The following is an 18,388-nucleotide window of genomic DNA, read 5'->3' on the forward strand; positions in this document are numbered from 1 at the left end:
TCATAAGGATGTAGGCTGCAGTAGGTACTGAGAGATGAAGGAGCTTGCACAGGATAGAGTAGCATGGAGAGCTGCATCAAACCAGTCTCAGGACTGAAGACCACAACATCAACAACCAATTAGTAACGCCGGTACGTATGTGGCCCGAGCTGCCGCCCCACAATGTAGTATTGGCTCTTGACCATTGCCCTAGTATGTTTCTGGCGCCCAGAGTGTGTTGATTGCAGGGAGCAGCGGGGTGATTAATCGCCGCGACGGCGGAAGCTGTGAGGCCCGCCGGCTCCACGCCGTCTGGCGCGCCGGCAGCGGCGGACGTCCGCCCGCCCACCGCCGAGATAGAGAAGCGCGACAGCTCAGCACGGCGCGGCACCGTTTGCGCTGGGGCGACCTCGTTCTCGCTTTGCGTGACAAACGGGACAGATCTGCACCGGCCTTCGCCGCCGTCTCGACAGTCGAGAAAAAGGCTTTGCAGCAGCAGCCGTCGGACAATCGCGGCACCATTCGAAAGTATCCTCCGCGTTGCTGATTTGTGCTCGTTGCTTTTTGTACAAAACGTACTTTCTCCAACTATTGTCTTTTTTTTTTGGTAGCACAATACGAGCTTTAGAGTAGTAGCTTGTCACAAGGCTACAAATGACTGAGCAGTTACTACAAATAATCTGACCTTCAGGAGCGGGAAGGCGATCAAATCTTACACAATCTTCTTCCGAAAATGGAGACTCGATAGAAATCTCAATTACATATTCGCACGTAGCCAACAGAATATCTACTTCTAGGCCTGAAAATCATTCACAGGACCAAATTAACGAATAACCAAAATACTGAAATGGAAACTGTGGAAATTTGTAGCAGAGTCAGGAAACCTATTGATGCGCTTTCGTATTTAAAACATTTCACGACAACTACCGGGTGGAAATCAAAAGAAATAAACAAAAGAGCGAAAGCGGTCTGGGGTGCTTTTAGTAATCGAAATTGTGGTTTCAAAAGTAAGCTTTCGATAGGGCTCAAACAGACAGTTCACAGTTATTATACGTCACCAGTTTCGGCTTGAGACGAAACTTTTAATCCAAAAACAATTCAGGACCTGAGGTTGCTTTGGGAGCGATCTTAAGGTACGTGTTGGGAACTGCCAGTGGGGCAGAAAAACAAACGAATGGATCAGGGAAGAAATTTGAATGCAGAAAGTGGACTGTAATGAAAATAAAACTGAAGATGGTGACATGTAGCCAGACAAATTTATGTTATGGTTATCTGACAATGCTAACGGCAATGATCCTGACAGATCGCCGAAGTTAAGCGCTGTCGGGCTGGGCTAGCACCTGGATGGGTGACCATCCGGTCTGCCGAGTGCTGTTCGCAAGCGGGGTGCACTCAGCCCTTGTGAGGCAAACTGAGGAGCTAAGTGACTGAGAAGTAGCGGCTCTGGTCTCGGAAACTGACATACGGCCGTGAGAGCGGTGTGCTGACCACATGCCCCTCTACATCCGCATCCAGTGAGGCCTGTGGGCTGAAGACGAAACGGCGGCCGGTCGGTGCCGTTGGGCCTTCCATAGCCTGTTCCGACGGAGTTACCTGACAATGTCGGCAGGAGATCGAGCTCTGAATTTGAATAATGTAATCTTCTTTCTAGTTTCGGCAAGTTAAATTACCGTCTATATACTTCTATATACACAGACCATTGTGGCACTCTACGTGGTACACGGTTATTTAGCCGTTCATCAAAGACTTGTTTCCAGGTATGTCCGTTACTACATGACCGTGCACTACATAGCACAGTGATGTATGTATGTAGACGATCTGAAGATGCCAATTTAACTCGCCGAACGTAGTTGGCTATAGGTGTATCTGTTGCGATGTGGGCAAATAAACTTCTCTAGTAAGAAGATTACATTATTCAAATTTATGTTACAACAGTCGCAAACATCTAGTAGTAAGTTAGATGCGTCTAGCTGAAGAAAGTGACTAGCAGCAGACTTGCAGAAACTATAGTCGTAAGCTATCGGTTCCGCAGAGGCCCTGAATGTCATCTCTTTAGGTTTATGATGTATTGACATGGGTGAGTTTGCTAAATGTGGACAAACTGTAGGAAACGATCCCTGAGAGGAATAAGTAGCAAAACAGACCATATGTGTTTGGAAATGCGTTCCAGAGGAGGTATATCCACTTGAAGGTGAAAACAATAGAAAGCACACAGAGCATACCAGGCAAGTGGGAATGTTCTGACTGTACTAGCGTTTCAGCCCAGGCTCCATAGGGCAGAGTGCTGGAGCACCGTCACATAGTGGCCACACTACCCTTCGCATCCCAAAGGCACGTCTTCCAGCAGGGGAGAAAGGCTCACTCGCAGGAATTGCAGGCATGCCTCGCCTGCGAGGCGTTGTAGAAGGATGACTAGTCCCTCAAATCGCCTCCCCCCCCCCCCCCCATTATCCCCAACCAAATATTGAAGCCGACAAGGTGTTGATGGTTTGCTGTAACCCTACCATGGGTATTCTCCGTATCCCGCAAGTGGGTGATGTGACGGTTGGCAATATCTGTGGTATCCTCCAGCATCATGGTGGACTATGCGACGAACCAGCGACTAAACCATTGCCGCCGAGGCAGGTCCGTATGTAATAAGGCCAAGTGATACGGACAGTGACAGCTGTTCTGCAAAATGTTCCACACAGTCGTCTGGCTTAACTCCCCCCCCCCCCCCCTCCCCCGCCCGCGGGCCACCTGCCTTGTACTGATACCAGAGTCACTGTCAAAGATCTTTTATCTCCAATTTCAGGTCTGTGTAACTCCCATGAAACGCATTTCGGGCCATATATCCATATGACCGGTTTTACTCACTATCCCCATAGAGAACGTTCCATACATTTTGTTCCCATTTAAGAAAACCACCCTGCATAAGAGGACTTTCTGTCACCCTTCCATCCTTCTTCTCCTTTATGCCTTCAAAGGAGGTAAGGTAGAACAGGCCTTAACAACAATAAGGTCATTAATAGTAGAGATGGAGCAGGGACTGGGCAGAGGAAAAGGTTCGTGTCTTTTCCAAATGGAGCATCCCACAGTTCGCCTTTATTTTACTTAATTTCGCGTTGTAACGGACTCTGAAAGTAGTTTCGATGAGTACACCACGAATTTTGCCTCATCCCCATTTTCAGTTATGAATGCTGTGTCATCTTCAGATCTCGTTAACTGTTTCATTCATACAGGTCTTAACAAGATACAAAAGATTCCATATCCTCATCTCCTGGGTCGTTATAGTACATAGTTGTCAAGATGGCATTCCTTTTTAAACTATCAGTGTTAAAATTTGTTTTTCGTTCCAGTATATGTTACTGCAAAATCGTGTTTCGTGAACAAGCTCCCAAGCTTTTTCTTCGTTTCCACACGGATGGAAAAAACATCCGGCTTCGCACCTGATAGCTTTCATTTCGTAGTATTTGCAACTCCGCTGCGTGTAACGAACAGGAACCAGACCGTAGTTTGCAAAACATCCGGGCCAGTATCGCAGAAGTGGCCGGGCACAGCTGACCCGCACGCGCGACAGCGCCTGAAATCACGAATTGTACAGGAAGCTGCGGTAGGATGTGTGACGTAGAATTCCTGAGGTAGTGAGTCACAGACTCTCACAGGAAAGTGATTCTGCCAGCTTGATTCTTTATACGGCTTTTCTATGTAACAGCACGCGAAAGGTTTTAGTTGGTCACGCTTGCATTAGTCCCCTCCCACAAAAAAAAAAAAAAAAAAAAAAAAAAATACTTCACCTTCAAGTAAACATGTTCTTCGAATCTATATTACTGGTTAAGCGAGCGAATTTTTTGCGATCTTTTGGTCTTAAGCTCTCGAATTATGAATTTTGCGTATAAGCTCTCGAATTGTGAAAGATAATCGAGTGAACATGCAAAGTTTCAGTTAAAATACGTACATATTGTAAAAATGTATGTGTGTGTGTGTGTGTGTGTGTGTGTGTGTGTGTGTGTGTGTGCTTCACTTCTCCTCCTAAACCATTGGACTGATTTCAATCAAACTTGATACATATATGCTTTACTGTCAGTCAACAATGCCTGTGAGGGTAAGAAGAACCTAACATAGTTCACAAGATATGACGTCATAAAAATGAGACGCTTGAAAAACTGCCGCATCATGCACGACGTTTAAATCTATTACTTCTGTGTTACTAACTATAATCTCAATAAATTTCGCAGACAGTATCCAAATACCCCGGCAAATGGGCAAATGCACCTACAGAAGTAAGGAGTATATCATGGTACCAGACAGGTCAGAAGATATGACGTCGTAAACACCGAAATGCTTCAAAAACTGCCGAATTATGCACGATGTTTAAATTTATTACTTCCTTTCTACCAAGTCTATTCTCAAGATATTTTGCATAGAGTATCTACATATGCCGCAGAATGTACCTACACAGTTACGTCATTGTATGATACATAGATCAGGAGATATGACGTCATAAACACTGAACTGTGTGAACAACTAGCGCATGATGTTTGGCGTATAAATTTGTTACTCCTCTGGAGACAGCATACACTTATGGCGCTGAGTGTACCTGCACAAATGCGTCATTGAACGACACACAGTTTAAGAGATATGACGTTATAGACACTGAGATGCGCGAAAAATTGCCGCAGCATGCGTGAAGTTTTAATACATTTGTTCTTTATTACTGAAGACACTCGTGCAGTCGAGTCAAATAAAGGAAAATTCTTGACATCTGACACCGCTTTCGACACCTAGCGCCTGAACGGAAGTGGTGGGAGAGGAAAGGAAGAGAAAAATATTAAAAGTGAAAACAAGATGTTGACACTATATCAATGACAAGATCATTATAGGCAGAGTGTAAGCATGGAATGAACCCGGGGAAGATAAGAAATCTGAACTGCCTTGGCACTGCCATTCGTGATATAGGGAAACGATAGAAAATCTAAATTTGGACGCTTAGGCAGTGATTACTCACTCGCAAAAAACAAAAAACAAAAATGTTTTGATTACGTGCACACAGCTGAAAATGGAAGTACATAGAAAACTACAAGGTGTACAACTTTGCTTCCGCCGTTTGCCGATAGGTGGCGACAACGGTAAGTAGCGGTCGAAAGAAACAGATTGCAGACGTCAGACAGTTAGTTTGGACCTCGGTCAACATAGCCTCATTCAAACATTAGTCGATTTGTGTCTGCATCATAAAGTTGTTCTTGGTTGAAAATGTCAGTTTACGAGCCTAATTCTCGTCATTTGCGGGAAGTGTTACTGTTTTGTTTCAATATGAAGAAAACAGCGGCTGAGTCTCATCGAATGCTCTCAAGTACGTATGGTAAGGATGCTATTAGTGAAAGAACGTGTCGTGAGTGGTTTCAACGCTTCAAGAACGGTGGTTTTAACATCGTAGACCGGCATAGTGGTGGAAGAGAGAATGTTTTCGAAGAAGCAGAATTGGAGACATTGCTGAGTGAAGACCCGCGTCAAACTCAAGAAGAATTGGCACGATTAGTAGGAGTGACACAGCAAGCCATTTCAAAACGTCTCAAGGCTATGGGCATGATACAGAAAGAAGGAACTAGGGTGCCGCGTGAGCTGAAACCAAGAGACGTTGAACGGCGTTTATGTGTTTGTGAACATCTGCTTCAGAGGCAAAAACGGAATGATTTCTGCATCGCATTGTGACTGGGGACGAAAAATGGGTTCATTACGATAACCCTAAACTCAAAAAATCATGGGGATATCCCGGCCATGCTTCCACGTCTACGGCCAAACCGAATATTTCGGCTCCAAGATCATGCTCTGCATTGGTGGGACCAGCTCGGCGTCGTATACTATGAGGTGTTAAAACCAAGAGAAACAATCACAGGTGCTCGTTGTCGAACGCAATTAATGCGTTTGAGCAGAGCATTAAAAGACAAACGGCTGCAATACAGCGAGAGACACGATACAGTGATTTTGCAGCGCGTCAACGCTCGACCCCACGTTGCAAACGAGGTCAAAACGTACTTGGAAACGTTAAAATGGGAAGTCCTACCCCACCCGCCGTATTCTCCAGACATTGCTCCCTCTGACTATCACCTGTTTAGATCAATGGCGCATGGCCTGGCTGACCAACACTTCCGATCTCATGAAGAAGTCACAAATTGGATCGATTCATGGATCGCTTCAAAAGATGAACAATTTTTTCGATGCGGGATTCGTACACTTCCCGAAAGATGGGAGAAAGTAGTGTCCAGCGATGGAAAATACTTTGAATGATACATGTGTAACGAATTTGTTTCATTAAAGCCTCAAATGTTGAGGAAAAAACGGCGGAAGCAAAGTTGTACATCTTGTATGACAAATTTGTACTTAAAAATTTTGTCCTTCCGTGTCAGACCAAGTAGTTTCTTGATGGCAAAAATGCTTCTGGGTGTCGTACAGCGTCATTGTATAAAATACACTACTGGCCATTAAAATTGCTACACCACGAAGATGACGTGCTACAGACGCGAAATTTAACCGACTGGAAGAAGATGCTGTGATATGCAAATGATTAGCTTTTCAGAGCATTCACACAAGGATGGCGCCGGTGGTGACACCTACAACGTGCTGACATGAGGAAAGTTTCCAAGCGATTTCTCATACACAAACAACAGTTGACCGGCGTTGCCTGGTGAAACGTTGTTGTGATGCCTCGTGTAAGGAGGAGAATTGCGTACCATCACGTTTCCGACTTTGATAAAGGTCGGATTGCAGCCTATCGTGATTGTGGTCCATCGTATCGCGACATTGCCGCTCGCGTTGGTCGAGATCAAATGACTGTTAGCAGAATATGGAATCGGTGGGTTCAGGAGGGTAATACGGAACGCCGTGCTGGATCCCAACGGCCTCGTATCACTAGCAGTCGAGATGACAGGCATCTTAACCGCATGGCTGTAACGGATCGTGCAGCCACGTCTCGATCCCTAAGTCAACAGATGGGGACGTTTGCAAGACAACAACCATCTGCACGAACAGTTCGACAACGTTTGCAGCAGCATGGACTGTCAGCTCGGACACCATGGCTGCGGCTACCCTTGACGTTGCATCAGACAGGAGCGCCTGCAATGGTGTACGCAACGACGAACCTGGGTGCACGAATGGCAAAAGGTCATTTTTTCGGATGAATCCAGGTTGTGTTTACAGCATCATGATGGTCGCATCCGTGTTTGGCGACATCGCGGTGAACGCACATCGGAAGCGTGTATTCGTCATCGCCATACTAGCCTATCACCTGGCGTGATGGTATGGGGTGCGACGGGTTACACGTCTCGGTCACCTCTTGTTCGCATTGACGGCACTTTGAACAGTGGACGTTACATTTCAGATGTGTTACGACCCGTAGCTCTACCCTTCATTCGATCCTTGCGAAACCCTACATATCAGCAGGATAATGCACGACCGCATGTTGCAGGTCCTGTGCGGACCTTTCTGGATACAGAAAATGTTCGACTGCTGCCCTGGCCAGCATATTCTCCAGATCTCTCACCAATTGAAGACGTCTGGTCAATGGTGGCCGAGCAACTGGCCCGTCACAATTCGCCAGTCACTACTCTTGATGAACTGTGGTATCGTGTTGAAGCTGCATGGGCAGCTGTACCTGTACACGCCATCCAAGCTCTGTTTGAGTCAATGCCCAGGCGTATCAAGGCCGTTATTACGGGCAGACGTGGTTGTTCTGGGTACTGATTTCTCAGGATCTATGCACCCAAATTGCTTGAAAATGTAATCACATGTCAGTTCTAGTATAATATATTTGTCCAATGAATACGCGTTTATCATCTGCATTTCTTCTTGGTGTAGCAATTTTAATGGCCAGTAGTGTACTATAATTATACACTTAGCCTTATTGCAACAGCCTTCCTCTTTCCCTGAGGAAGGTCATTGCAATAAGGTCGAAACGTTGGTTTTAAGTTTACAAATATAGTATTTTATACGATGACGTGGTACAACACCCAGAAGAATTTTAATCATCATGAGACCGGTCGCAGAAACCTACGTAGTTTTGACTAAAGAGTGTCTTGTTATGCGCCTAGTTTCAGTGTGCAGACGTAGACGTAGCGTAACGTGGTGACAGAGCACTGGCAAGCAGGCAGCAGGGGCGGCGCGTCGCGCTCTGCTTACGTCACGAGGCCGTCGAGGGCCAATGCTCCAGCCGGGCGCCACCTTCCCACCAACAGCTCCCAGACAGACTCACGGTACACCGCCAAGTGTCGCGTGCTTGCTGACCAATAGTAGTCACAAGCACACGTTTACGCTTTCGCGGCTTATCATCCGTTCATAACCGTCTCATAATGCTACAGCTTTCTTGCATCGACTGGGAGTAGAGGGGAATTTCCTATCTCCTGAGGTAGTGATCACTATAACTCAGTTGTCATTCAAAAAGTCGAAACATTAATCGGGGTACTAATAAAATCGGTAGTACGTTTACAGCCATGTAAAGAATGGCAGCTAACTCTCAATATAGATAAACGTAAATTAATGCGGATGAATAGGCAAAAGAATCCTGTAATGTTTGAATACTCCATTAGTAGTGTAGCGCTTGACACAGTCACGTCGATTAAATATTTGGGCGTAATATTGCAGAGCGATAAGAAGTGGGACAAGCATGTAATGGCAGTTGTGGGGTAGGCGGATGGTCGTCTTCGGTTCATTGGTAGAATTTTGGGAAGATGTGGTTCATCTGTAAAGGAGACCGCTTATAGAACGCTGGTGCCATCTATTCTTGAGTACTGCTCGAGCGGTTGGGATCCCTATCAGGTCGGATTGAGGGAGGACATAGAAGCAATTCAGAGGCGGGCTGCTATATTTGTTACTGGTAGATTTGATCATCACGTGAGTGTTACGGAAATGCTTCAGGAACTCGGGTGGGAGGCTCTAGAGGAAAGGAGGCGTTCTTTTCGTGAATCGCTACTGAGGAAATTTAGAGAACCAGCATTTGAGGCTGACTGCAGTACAATTTTATTGCAGCCAACTTATATTTCGCGGAAAGACCACAAAGATAAGATAAGAGAGATAAGGGCTCGTACAGAGGCATATAGGCAGTCATTTTTCCCTCGTTCTGTTTGGGAGTGGAACAGGGAGAGAAGATGCTAGTTGTGGTACGAGGTAACCTCCGCCACGCACCGTATGGTGGATTGCGGAGTATGTATGTAGATGTAGATGTAGCCATGGTTGCTGGACCGCAGATCTAGTTTAGCCCACAAACCGTGCCCAACAAGGGGCCAGAAAGCGGGCAGAGATTGAGTCGTCTGCTTAATGAAATGGAACGGGTGCTAGCTGATAGCTATAATCACAGAAACAAAATGGAAACTAAAGAAAAGGTGCGCGCAGGAGGTAGACATGAAGGATGGCGAAATGTTGAACAAAAGAGTGTAGAGGAAATGCATGGATTTCACCATCTGGAAGATAGAGTAAGTAGGAAGGAAAGACATAGTAACAAGGATTGCATGAGGAGAATGGGCTTTCAGAAAAAGAAACAGCTAACAACATCTAGACATATAAACCCTGAGAGCAGAAGAACATTTATGAAAAAGTTTAACTGGGAGCACAGCTCTATGTGATTGCGAAACATGGGCAATGGGGAAGGCGGTAATGAAACGCTGAAGTCATCAAAATATGGTGTTAAAGAAGACTAGTGAAGGTTCAGTGGACTGATCCGGACGTCCTGCATAACATAATGAATCGAAGATAGAGAAAGGCTGGACACAAATTAAGACATGAGTCGTCACTGAAAACTGCAAATGAAGGGATTGTGGAAAGAAAGAACTGCAGCGGCAGGCCTATATGTGAGTTCGAACAGCAGATCGACCATGATCTGGCATGCAGCAGTCACGTCAGAACGAAGAAGAGGAACGGGAGGCGACAGAAATGGAGAACTGAATCTAACCAATCTTAAACATCTGCGTTAAATATCAGACGTAGTTCAGGGAACGCTGTTTTTAGTTAACGATTCACCTCGCGGTTAAACTTCCAAGGAACTCGGTCGTTCTGAAAACAAAGTCCTCGTCAGGTAGCGAAAGAAGCCTCTTCCAACAATAGACCAAAACAAATTCGAACTAATCGTGTGTCTTAGAAACTGTTTAGTACAAAACAGGCACAATTAACTCACCATCTATCACAACGCACCAAAAATTTTTGAAATTGGAGATGCACTGGCAGCGCGAGATTAGCCGAACGGTCTTAGGCGCTGCAGTCATGGACTGTGCGGCTGGTCCCGGCGGAGGTTCGAGTCCTCCCTCGGACATGGGTGTGTGTGTTTGTCCTTAGGGTAATTGAGGTTAAGTAGTGTGTAAGCTTAGGGACTGATGACCTTAGCAGTTAAGTCCCATAAGATCTCACACACATTTGAACATTTGAGATGCTCTGCAACAATAGTTTATGGATTACTGCGGAATTGCAGAAGTGAATTAAGATGCTGCAGGTACTGACCGCAAACGAAAGCAATTTCAGCTGTCAAAAATACACTCCCCCCTCCTCCCCGCTCAAAAAAAGGATGCACCACAGAGGAATTATCCTAATGGGGCGAAAATCGTTAGATGTGTTGTACAAGTACAGAAAAACACATCACAATTTCAGAAAAAGTGGATAATTTAATCAAGAGAAACAACTTCACAAACTGAACAAGTCAAGTCCACCTCTGGCCCCTGTGAAAGCAGCTGTTCAGCTTGATATTGATTAGTAGAATTGTTGGATGTCCTCCTGAGGGCCATTGTGCCAAATTCTGTCCAACTGGAGCGTTAGACCGTCAAAGTTTCGAATTGGAGAGCCCTGCCCATAATGCTCCAAGCGTTCTCAATCGGAGAGAGACCCGGGGTCCTTGCTGGCCAAGGTAGGGTTTGGAAATCACGAAGACAAGCAGTAAGAACTCTCGTTGTGTGTGGGCGGACATTAACTTGTTCAAATGTAGGACCACGATGGCTTGCCATGAAGGGCAACCAATCGGGGTGTAGAATATCGTCGACGTACCGCAGTACTGTAAGGATGCCGCGATGACAACCAAAGAGGTGCTGCTATTAAGTGAAATAGCAACCTGGACCATATCTCCTGGATGCGGGCCATATGGCGGGTGACAGTCATACTGGTATATCGTTGCCCTTCTTCGTTGGTCATCGGGGCTCAGTTTGAAGCGGAACTTATCACTGAAGGCAATTCTACTCCATTCAGTGAGATTCCAGGCCGAATGTGCGCGGCACCACTATAAACTTATTGCTCTGTCCTCACCTCCTCGTCTCTCTAGGTCGACCACTTCCTTCTTGACGCCGTTTTCGGCCATGGTTCAACCATTCCTACCGACAGCGTCGAATAGTGGCATGGCCCACATTCAAATGTCGAGCAATTTACCGATTACTCCGACTGGCTTCTTTCAGCCCAACAATACGCCCTCTCCCGAATGCTCGTACATTGTTCAAGTGCCTGTCCTCGACGCATAATTACTGTCCGAGTACATGGAATGAAATTCGCAGACTTCATGCCCTGATTTCGACATGTCGTCTGTTCGCTATAAGTGTCAAATGATTCAAATGCCTCTGAGCACTATGGGACTTAATATCTGAGGTCATCAGTCCCCTAGAACATGGACCTACTTAAACCCAACTAACCTAAGGACATCACATACATCCATGTCCGAGGCAGGATTCGAACCAGCTACCGTAGCGGTCGCGCGGTTCCAGACTGAAGCGCCTAGAACCGCTCGGCCACAGCGGCCGGCTGCTATAAGTGTCAGTTGCTCTGTGAAATTTTATTACAGCGCCACTCGTTCATCCATCGGCCGCCAAAGTTTAAAGTTTTTCATTTTCCGTCTACACCTGTACGAATAGCAGTTTGCGACAAACTTGCATAATTCCTTCGTAGTGCTTCGTTTTTCGTCTTAGAGTGTATTAGCATAAATAATAAACAGTTAACGATAACCGATTTCCAAAATAGGAATTACCTACGTTCATTTCCGTCTTGGAACTGTTGTACTTGGTGATAAAAACAAATGACTTTTTTGACTTGAAATCGTTGTGGTACAACATTCACAAAATATTAGCATGTCCCCTGTAAATGTAAGGTTGATTCGTACAGAAAAATACCGACGTGCCACATAATAATAACGTTACTTATTAAGGACAAATAGCGGCGTTAGCGTCTCAGGTTCACTATCAGATTGCTGTTCTCCTTTATTTTTGCATTTAAATTACCCTGAACGCGAAGTGTCGGCTGTTTTTTTTTCTTTTTTTTTTATTCTGATGAAAGTTTCTGGCGATAGTGGTGCTGTACAGCAACAACCCTATCAGAAAAAGGACTGCTGTACTTTAACCAGTCCTAGTAATGAGCTGAAAGAGGAGAAATTCTGCGCCTATAATAAAACCCAAGGCACTGGCTAGCGAAAAAAAAAAAAATAGAAAATTATGAGTAACTACAGGGTGGTTCATTGATCGTGACCGGGCCAAATATCTCGTGAAATAACCGTCAAACAAAAAAACTACAAAGAACGAAACTCGTCTAGCTTGAAGGGGGAAACCAGATGGCGCTATAGTTTGCCCGCTAAGTGGCGCTGGCATAGGTCAAATGGATATCAACTGCGTTTTTTTTAAAATGGGAACCCGCATTTTTTATTACATGGTCGTGTAGTAGGTAAAGAAATATGAATGCTTTAGTTGGACCACTTTTTTCGCTTTGTGATAGATGGCGCTGTAACAGTCACAAACGTGTAAGTACGTGGTATCACGTAACATTCCGCCAGTGCGGACGGTATTTGCTTCGTGATACATTACCAGTGTTAAAATGGAACGTTTACCAATTGCGGAAATGGTCGATATCGTGTTGATGTATGGCTATTGTGATCAAAATGCCCAACGGGTGTGTGCTATGTATGCTACTAGGTATCCTGGACGACATCATCCAAGTGTCCGGATCGTTCGCCAGATAGTTACGTTATTTAAGGAAACAGGAGGTGTTCAACCACATGTGAAACGTCACGATCAACGGGCCACACTTATAGCAGGCAGGCTGCTACGAAGCAGGACGTTACATATGGAATCTGGCAAGGACTTCCGAACGGGGCGTCAACGATCGTCAGTAGGAGATGTGGTACACTTCCGACTGTACCGGTTCGCAGAGCCTACGCGTTCCCGCTGCGATTCTTCTGAAATGCAGCCGGACGGAAGCAGCTAGTTGAGGTGCAGGAACTACAGCTGCAGGGACCGTCCCTCTCGTGTAAGGATAACCGCAGCGGAAGCCTGATTCACCAGAAGCGTTGGCGGACATTGCGGGAATCGTTGCACCACGACTATCCGCCGCGAAATCTGAACAGAAGAACGAGCCAGCTGCATTCCTAAGCTCACAGGTGGCAGCATTCCGTAGCTCGTCTCTTGAAAGCTTGCGCAGAAGTTCGTTGAATGATGTACTCTAGTTACGTAATTCGTATTCACCATGAGTGTGGTTCAAGTTTCCATTCGTCCATGATGATATTTGTTTCCGTTTCACCAACTATCTTTAGACGAATGCTTGGACGGTTCTTCCGACGAAGTCACAGCCGGTTCTTCTCTCCGTTCTCGTGCCACTTAGCTTCTGCTTCATCTCTAAGATCTTTGATGTTAACCAGATGTTAAGTTCTTAGTTTACTTCCATACTGCTCAATGCAGATTTGTTTTTAACCCGCCACATTGTGTAATACGTAAATACAGAGCAAAAATCTGCGTACTTTTTCGACGAATGTTCCTGCGGCAGATACGTGAGCGCTGTGGTAATCCCCACGATGGCACCCAACTCTGAAGTTTTCGCTCCAACTGAAAGTGCTGAACCTGACCCATACCGTAAAGTGGTGTTGCTAGTGAGGAACGAATCTCCAAAGTATTCTTCGCCCAGACTGTAACGGTACGGATATCACAAGGCGTATGTATAATTACAGAGAGTTTATTTACTAACATCACATCTTTTGACATTTTTCAGTAAACTTGACAACCGCACTTGTCAACTATTACATAATTCAGCATTGTGTTACTGCATTCAGTAGGCACGTGATGTTCCAATATGGTGTGCTTCGTTCTACCTAGCTATAAAATTCCCTACAGTCACAATAAAAAAAATGGAATAGTATCATCTTCGGAGAAGAATTTAATGTATCTGAATGCGATACCAGATACTAACTACAGTGTTACTTCGACTCGAAACGAATAAAATTTTTCTTCATAACAAAAATACAGTAGCTGTCCTTATCAATAGCTCCACGAATTTCTGTTGTTAAACCTACATTAAAGAAGACAGATAAAGGGAAATACCCTATGGAAAGAAAAGCGAATTCTCAAACGAGTTGTGAGAAAAATTGTGATATCGCAAGGGCATCAAGGACTTGGATCCACAAAAAAGCCAGCAGCAAGCTGTAAGTGTATTTGAACTCTCCACTTATGTCGAATAATTGTTTGCACCTGATTTAAGGAGTAAAAAGAATATACGTCTGCTTTTAAAGTGTAGAGAATTTGGACCGGAAGAAGCTGCTATGTTCAGTAGATAGCGCTCAAGCGAATGAAATGGTTGGGTGTGACACATGACTAAGGTCCCATCAGCATCCTTACTGATCGTCTGAGTGAAAAACGCGACATCTAGGTTGGACAACACAGGAAATCCCAACGTGTCTATGGAGTAGCGAGGCCATTCGTCTCTTCATTGACCAGTAGGGAAGAGACAAAGCGAGCGCTAAACCTATCGTTAAATCGCAGCTGATACTGTGGTTAACACCACCTGGATGACAGGTGTCAACATCGGTTAGTTGAAACTATAACGATATACAGCGAGTTGCATATGCCACAAACATATCGTCGACTAAATAATTAAAAAAAAATAATATTTTAGCACCCATAACATCCAGAAATATTTCCTTGCTAAGTCGTACTGAATCCTCTTCCTCCAGTAGTAGTTTTACCAGCCGCACGTCACAGGACATAGAAATTAGGACTGGTGCAGGAATACCACTACTGAACGCCAGACGCATGTAAGAAGGTCTCTTCGGCTGATGAGGTGAGTTACAATTTGGTACTCGCCCTTGGGAGAATACATTGCAGGCCGGTAATAACAGCTTGTTGTGGGGAATTCTTACGTTCTTCGTCTGTCATTGTCACTCCCTCAAAATTCATAAAAGGGTTCGTGGGCAAATATTTGCTAGCATTCATGGGCTCGGAAGAGACCTGTAGTTTCGATTCACCTGTATATTATACGGCCTCATCGCTCCCATAGAGGGTCAGAATGGTTCAGTGAACATTATACGTGCCCCAAGAACCATACTGAGCATCGATAACACACTTAATCTTCAAAGCTGCTGAAAACATGTCAGAGTAGCATGTGTCGCTGGAATCTTTCGAGTTCTGCTCAGTTCTGTCTCAATATGACTCTTCTACCACCTCAAAAAGATGGGATGAGGGGAGGTAAAGAGGGAGTGAGCGTCTAAATCAAGTTACTTATCTGAAATGACAGATTCTTGTAGTGAAGTGGAAAACAAGTATCGTAGTCACTTAGTTACACAGGGTAGTCAAAAATAGTCTGAAAAGCGTGTAACTGTGTTGCAGGACAGGTTGTGCTCAGAAATAAATTTTTGAGAAACAAAGTTCGATACGTTGCGCCGTTTCCGAGTAATTTAGCATTGAAATTAGCCAATCAGATCGTCGCGCTCGTAAATTCACGCAACAGCACCCGCTAAAATGAGATCGTGCACAGACACTTTTTGGTCTGTGAGTTATCACTTGTTGAAATGCTCATTACCAGTTAAAATGTGCCTTTTTCGGGAGTGATAAATTTAAGCTAGGTGAGCAAAAGGTACATTTGTTCTGTTTGAGGAAACAGAAACAGGAACAATTTTGGGGGCACTGTCTCTGACAGGCTGCTTGAATTTCCCCGCGCAACTACCTCACTAGCTAACTTCAATGACAAGCAAACCGAAAATGGCGCAACGTACCAGTGTTTTTCTTAATAACAATTTCTCAGCACAGTCTCGCCTGCAACGCCTTTACAAGCTTTTCAGACTGTTTCTGATCATCAACGGAGGAAGAATAAGCTGTGTGTACGAGGCATAGAGTGCACAGCATTATCGACTCTGAACTAGAGAGCAGCACCGAATACGTACCTCTAGCAGCTCGAACCAGTCCTCGAGTCCGTCGGGGGCCCGTAGCAGCAGACGGCCGTCCCTGGGACCCAACTCGAGGGCCACCGTGCTGTAGCTCTTGCGGTTGATCCACTCCACGCGCTCCACGTCTACCAGCTTCAGCTGTAAAAAGAGATACGACAGTAGATTATCACATATGTCACTTCGCCCATCTACAGTTTTATATATTTTCTACATGAGAAAACCGCCGTTGTGTAGGCATCTGTTTACAGCTGTGCTTTCACACCCCACACCACGCAACGTCTGGCCTTGTGCTTAGTGTTTATAACGTCATACCTACTGAATTATGTGTCGTACAATGATATAATTTTGTAGCTAGATTCAGCAGCATTTGTCGATACCGTTGCGAAATTTATTGTGAACACACTTAGCACCAAAGAAGTAGTAAATTTAAAGATCAGGCATGACGCAACAGTTTCCCGCATTTCATTGTTTATGACGTCATATCTCCTAAAGTATGCGTCGTACAATGATATAATTTTCCATTTTCATTCAGTGGTTCATGTCCATACTGTTTGCAAAATATGTCGTAAATACAGTTAGCAGCCGATAATATAATTTTGTAGCTACATTCAGCAGCTTATTTCGATACCGTCGCGAAATTTATCGCGAACAGACTTAGCACCAAAGAAGCAGTAAATTTAAACGTCATGCATGACGCAGCAGTTTTCGGGCATTTCATTGTTTATGATGTCATATCTCCTAAAGTATGTGCCGTATAATGATATAATTTTCCATTTACATTTAGCGGTATATGACCATACTGTTTGCAAAATATGTCGTGAATACAGTTAGCAGCCGGCCGGGCACAAAAACGTGCAGTAAGAATTATATGTCGTGTGAACTCAAGAACATCTTGCAGAATCCTGTTTAGGGAACTAGGGTTACTAAATACTGCTTCCCAATATATTTATTCCTTAATGAAATTTGTCATTAAAAATATATCAGTTTTTCAAACCAACAGCTCAATTCATGGAATCAATATTAGAAATGAGAATAATCCTCACAAGGATCTAAAGTCACTTAGTCTTGTACAAAAAGGTGTGCATTATTCAGGAACACACATTTTCAATAACTTGCCAGCAGCCATAAAAAGCTTAATAATCAATGAAATTCAGTTTAAGAGAAGGCTAAAGGATTTATTGGTGGCCAAATCCTTCTACTCCATTGATGAATTTCTCAGTAGAACCAACTGATATAACTTCTGCACAATTTCAGTGCAGTAATGTGTTCATTGTAAATAAGTGTGTGTGTGTGTGTGTGTGTGTGTGTGTGTGTGTGTGTGTGTGTGTGTGTAAGTAAGTACAATCTAACTTCTGCAACAGTTCAGTGCAGTAATGTGTTCATTGTAAATAAGTATTTAGTAGATGTATTACGTGTTTATTACCGTATAAGTAAATAAAAAACTTTTTTATTTTAAATTCAGTGCATTAGTATTTGTAAAATGATTCTTTCATATAGCTTTCATTAAAAAATGGCAACCATGCCACTTGGGACCTGTGGAATGGTACATTAGCTTATTTGTTTGAGTTGTAAATATTTGTCATGTATTGTTGTTTTTCTGACATGTTCTACATCCTAGAGGACCTCCTCACTACGGATCAATTGGAATGAAAGTAAATCTAATCTAATCTAATCAAAACAATACATGAACTTCAGACTGTGTGATTGGATTGAAGAGTTCCCAGCAGACAGACACAGCGTCTCATTCTCAATGGAGAGACGTCTTCAGACGTAAAAGTGACTTCGGGCGGACCCCAATGGAGTGTTCTAGGTTCATTGCTTTCCACGACATGTATAAATGATATAATAGGCAAGTTCCATGAGGCTTTGCGCGGATAAAGGTGTTGTATACAGAGAAGTCGCAATGCTGGAAAATTGTAGCGATATGCAAGAAGACCTGTAGAGGAGTGATACTCGGTGCAGAGAGTGGCAGTTGCCCCTCAGCATAAACAAATGAAAAGTATTGCGAATATATAGACAGAAAGACACATTACTGTATGACTACACGATTGCAGAATAATCACTGTACGCAATTACTTCGATAAAATATCTAGGAGTATGCGTACGGGTCGGTTTAAAGTGGAATGACCATGCGAACCCTATTGCAGGAAAAGCAGTTCTTGGATGGGCAAGTTCTTTCGAGCGCTATTGGCAAGCGGGGTGCACTCTGCTCGGGTCACGAAAACTGAAAACTCACAATGGCCGGGAGAGCGGTGTGCCGACCACATGCATATGGTA

The 18,388-nt window shown here is 44.3% G+C and overlaps 1 protein-coding gene across 1 annotated transcript in view; it reads right to left on the reverse strand.

Moving 5' to 3' along the window:
- Positions 1 to 18,388, reverse strand: part of LOC124795355 — a 192,402-nt gene that overhangs the window by 16,195 nt on the left and 157,819 nt on the right. The window contains exon 3 of the mRNA XM_047259346.1: positions 16,109 to 16,249. Within this exon, the coding sequence (XP_047115302.1) occupies positions 16,109 to 16,249 (141 nt within the window). The remainder of the gene's footprint in view (positions 1 to 16,108; positions 16,250 to 18,388) is intronic.

This window comes from Schistocerca piceifrons, chromosome 4 (genome assembly GCF_021461385.2).
Source record: "Schistocerca piceifrons isolate TAMUIC-IGC-003096 chromosome 4, iqSchPice1.1, whole genome shotgun sequence".
In the NCBI taxonomy this organism is placed as follows: Eukaryota; Metazoa; Arthropoda; class Insecta; order Orthoptera; family Acrididae; genus Schistocerca; species Schistocerca piceifrons.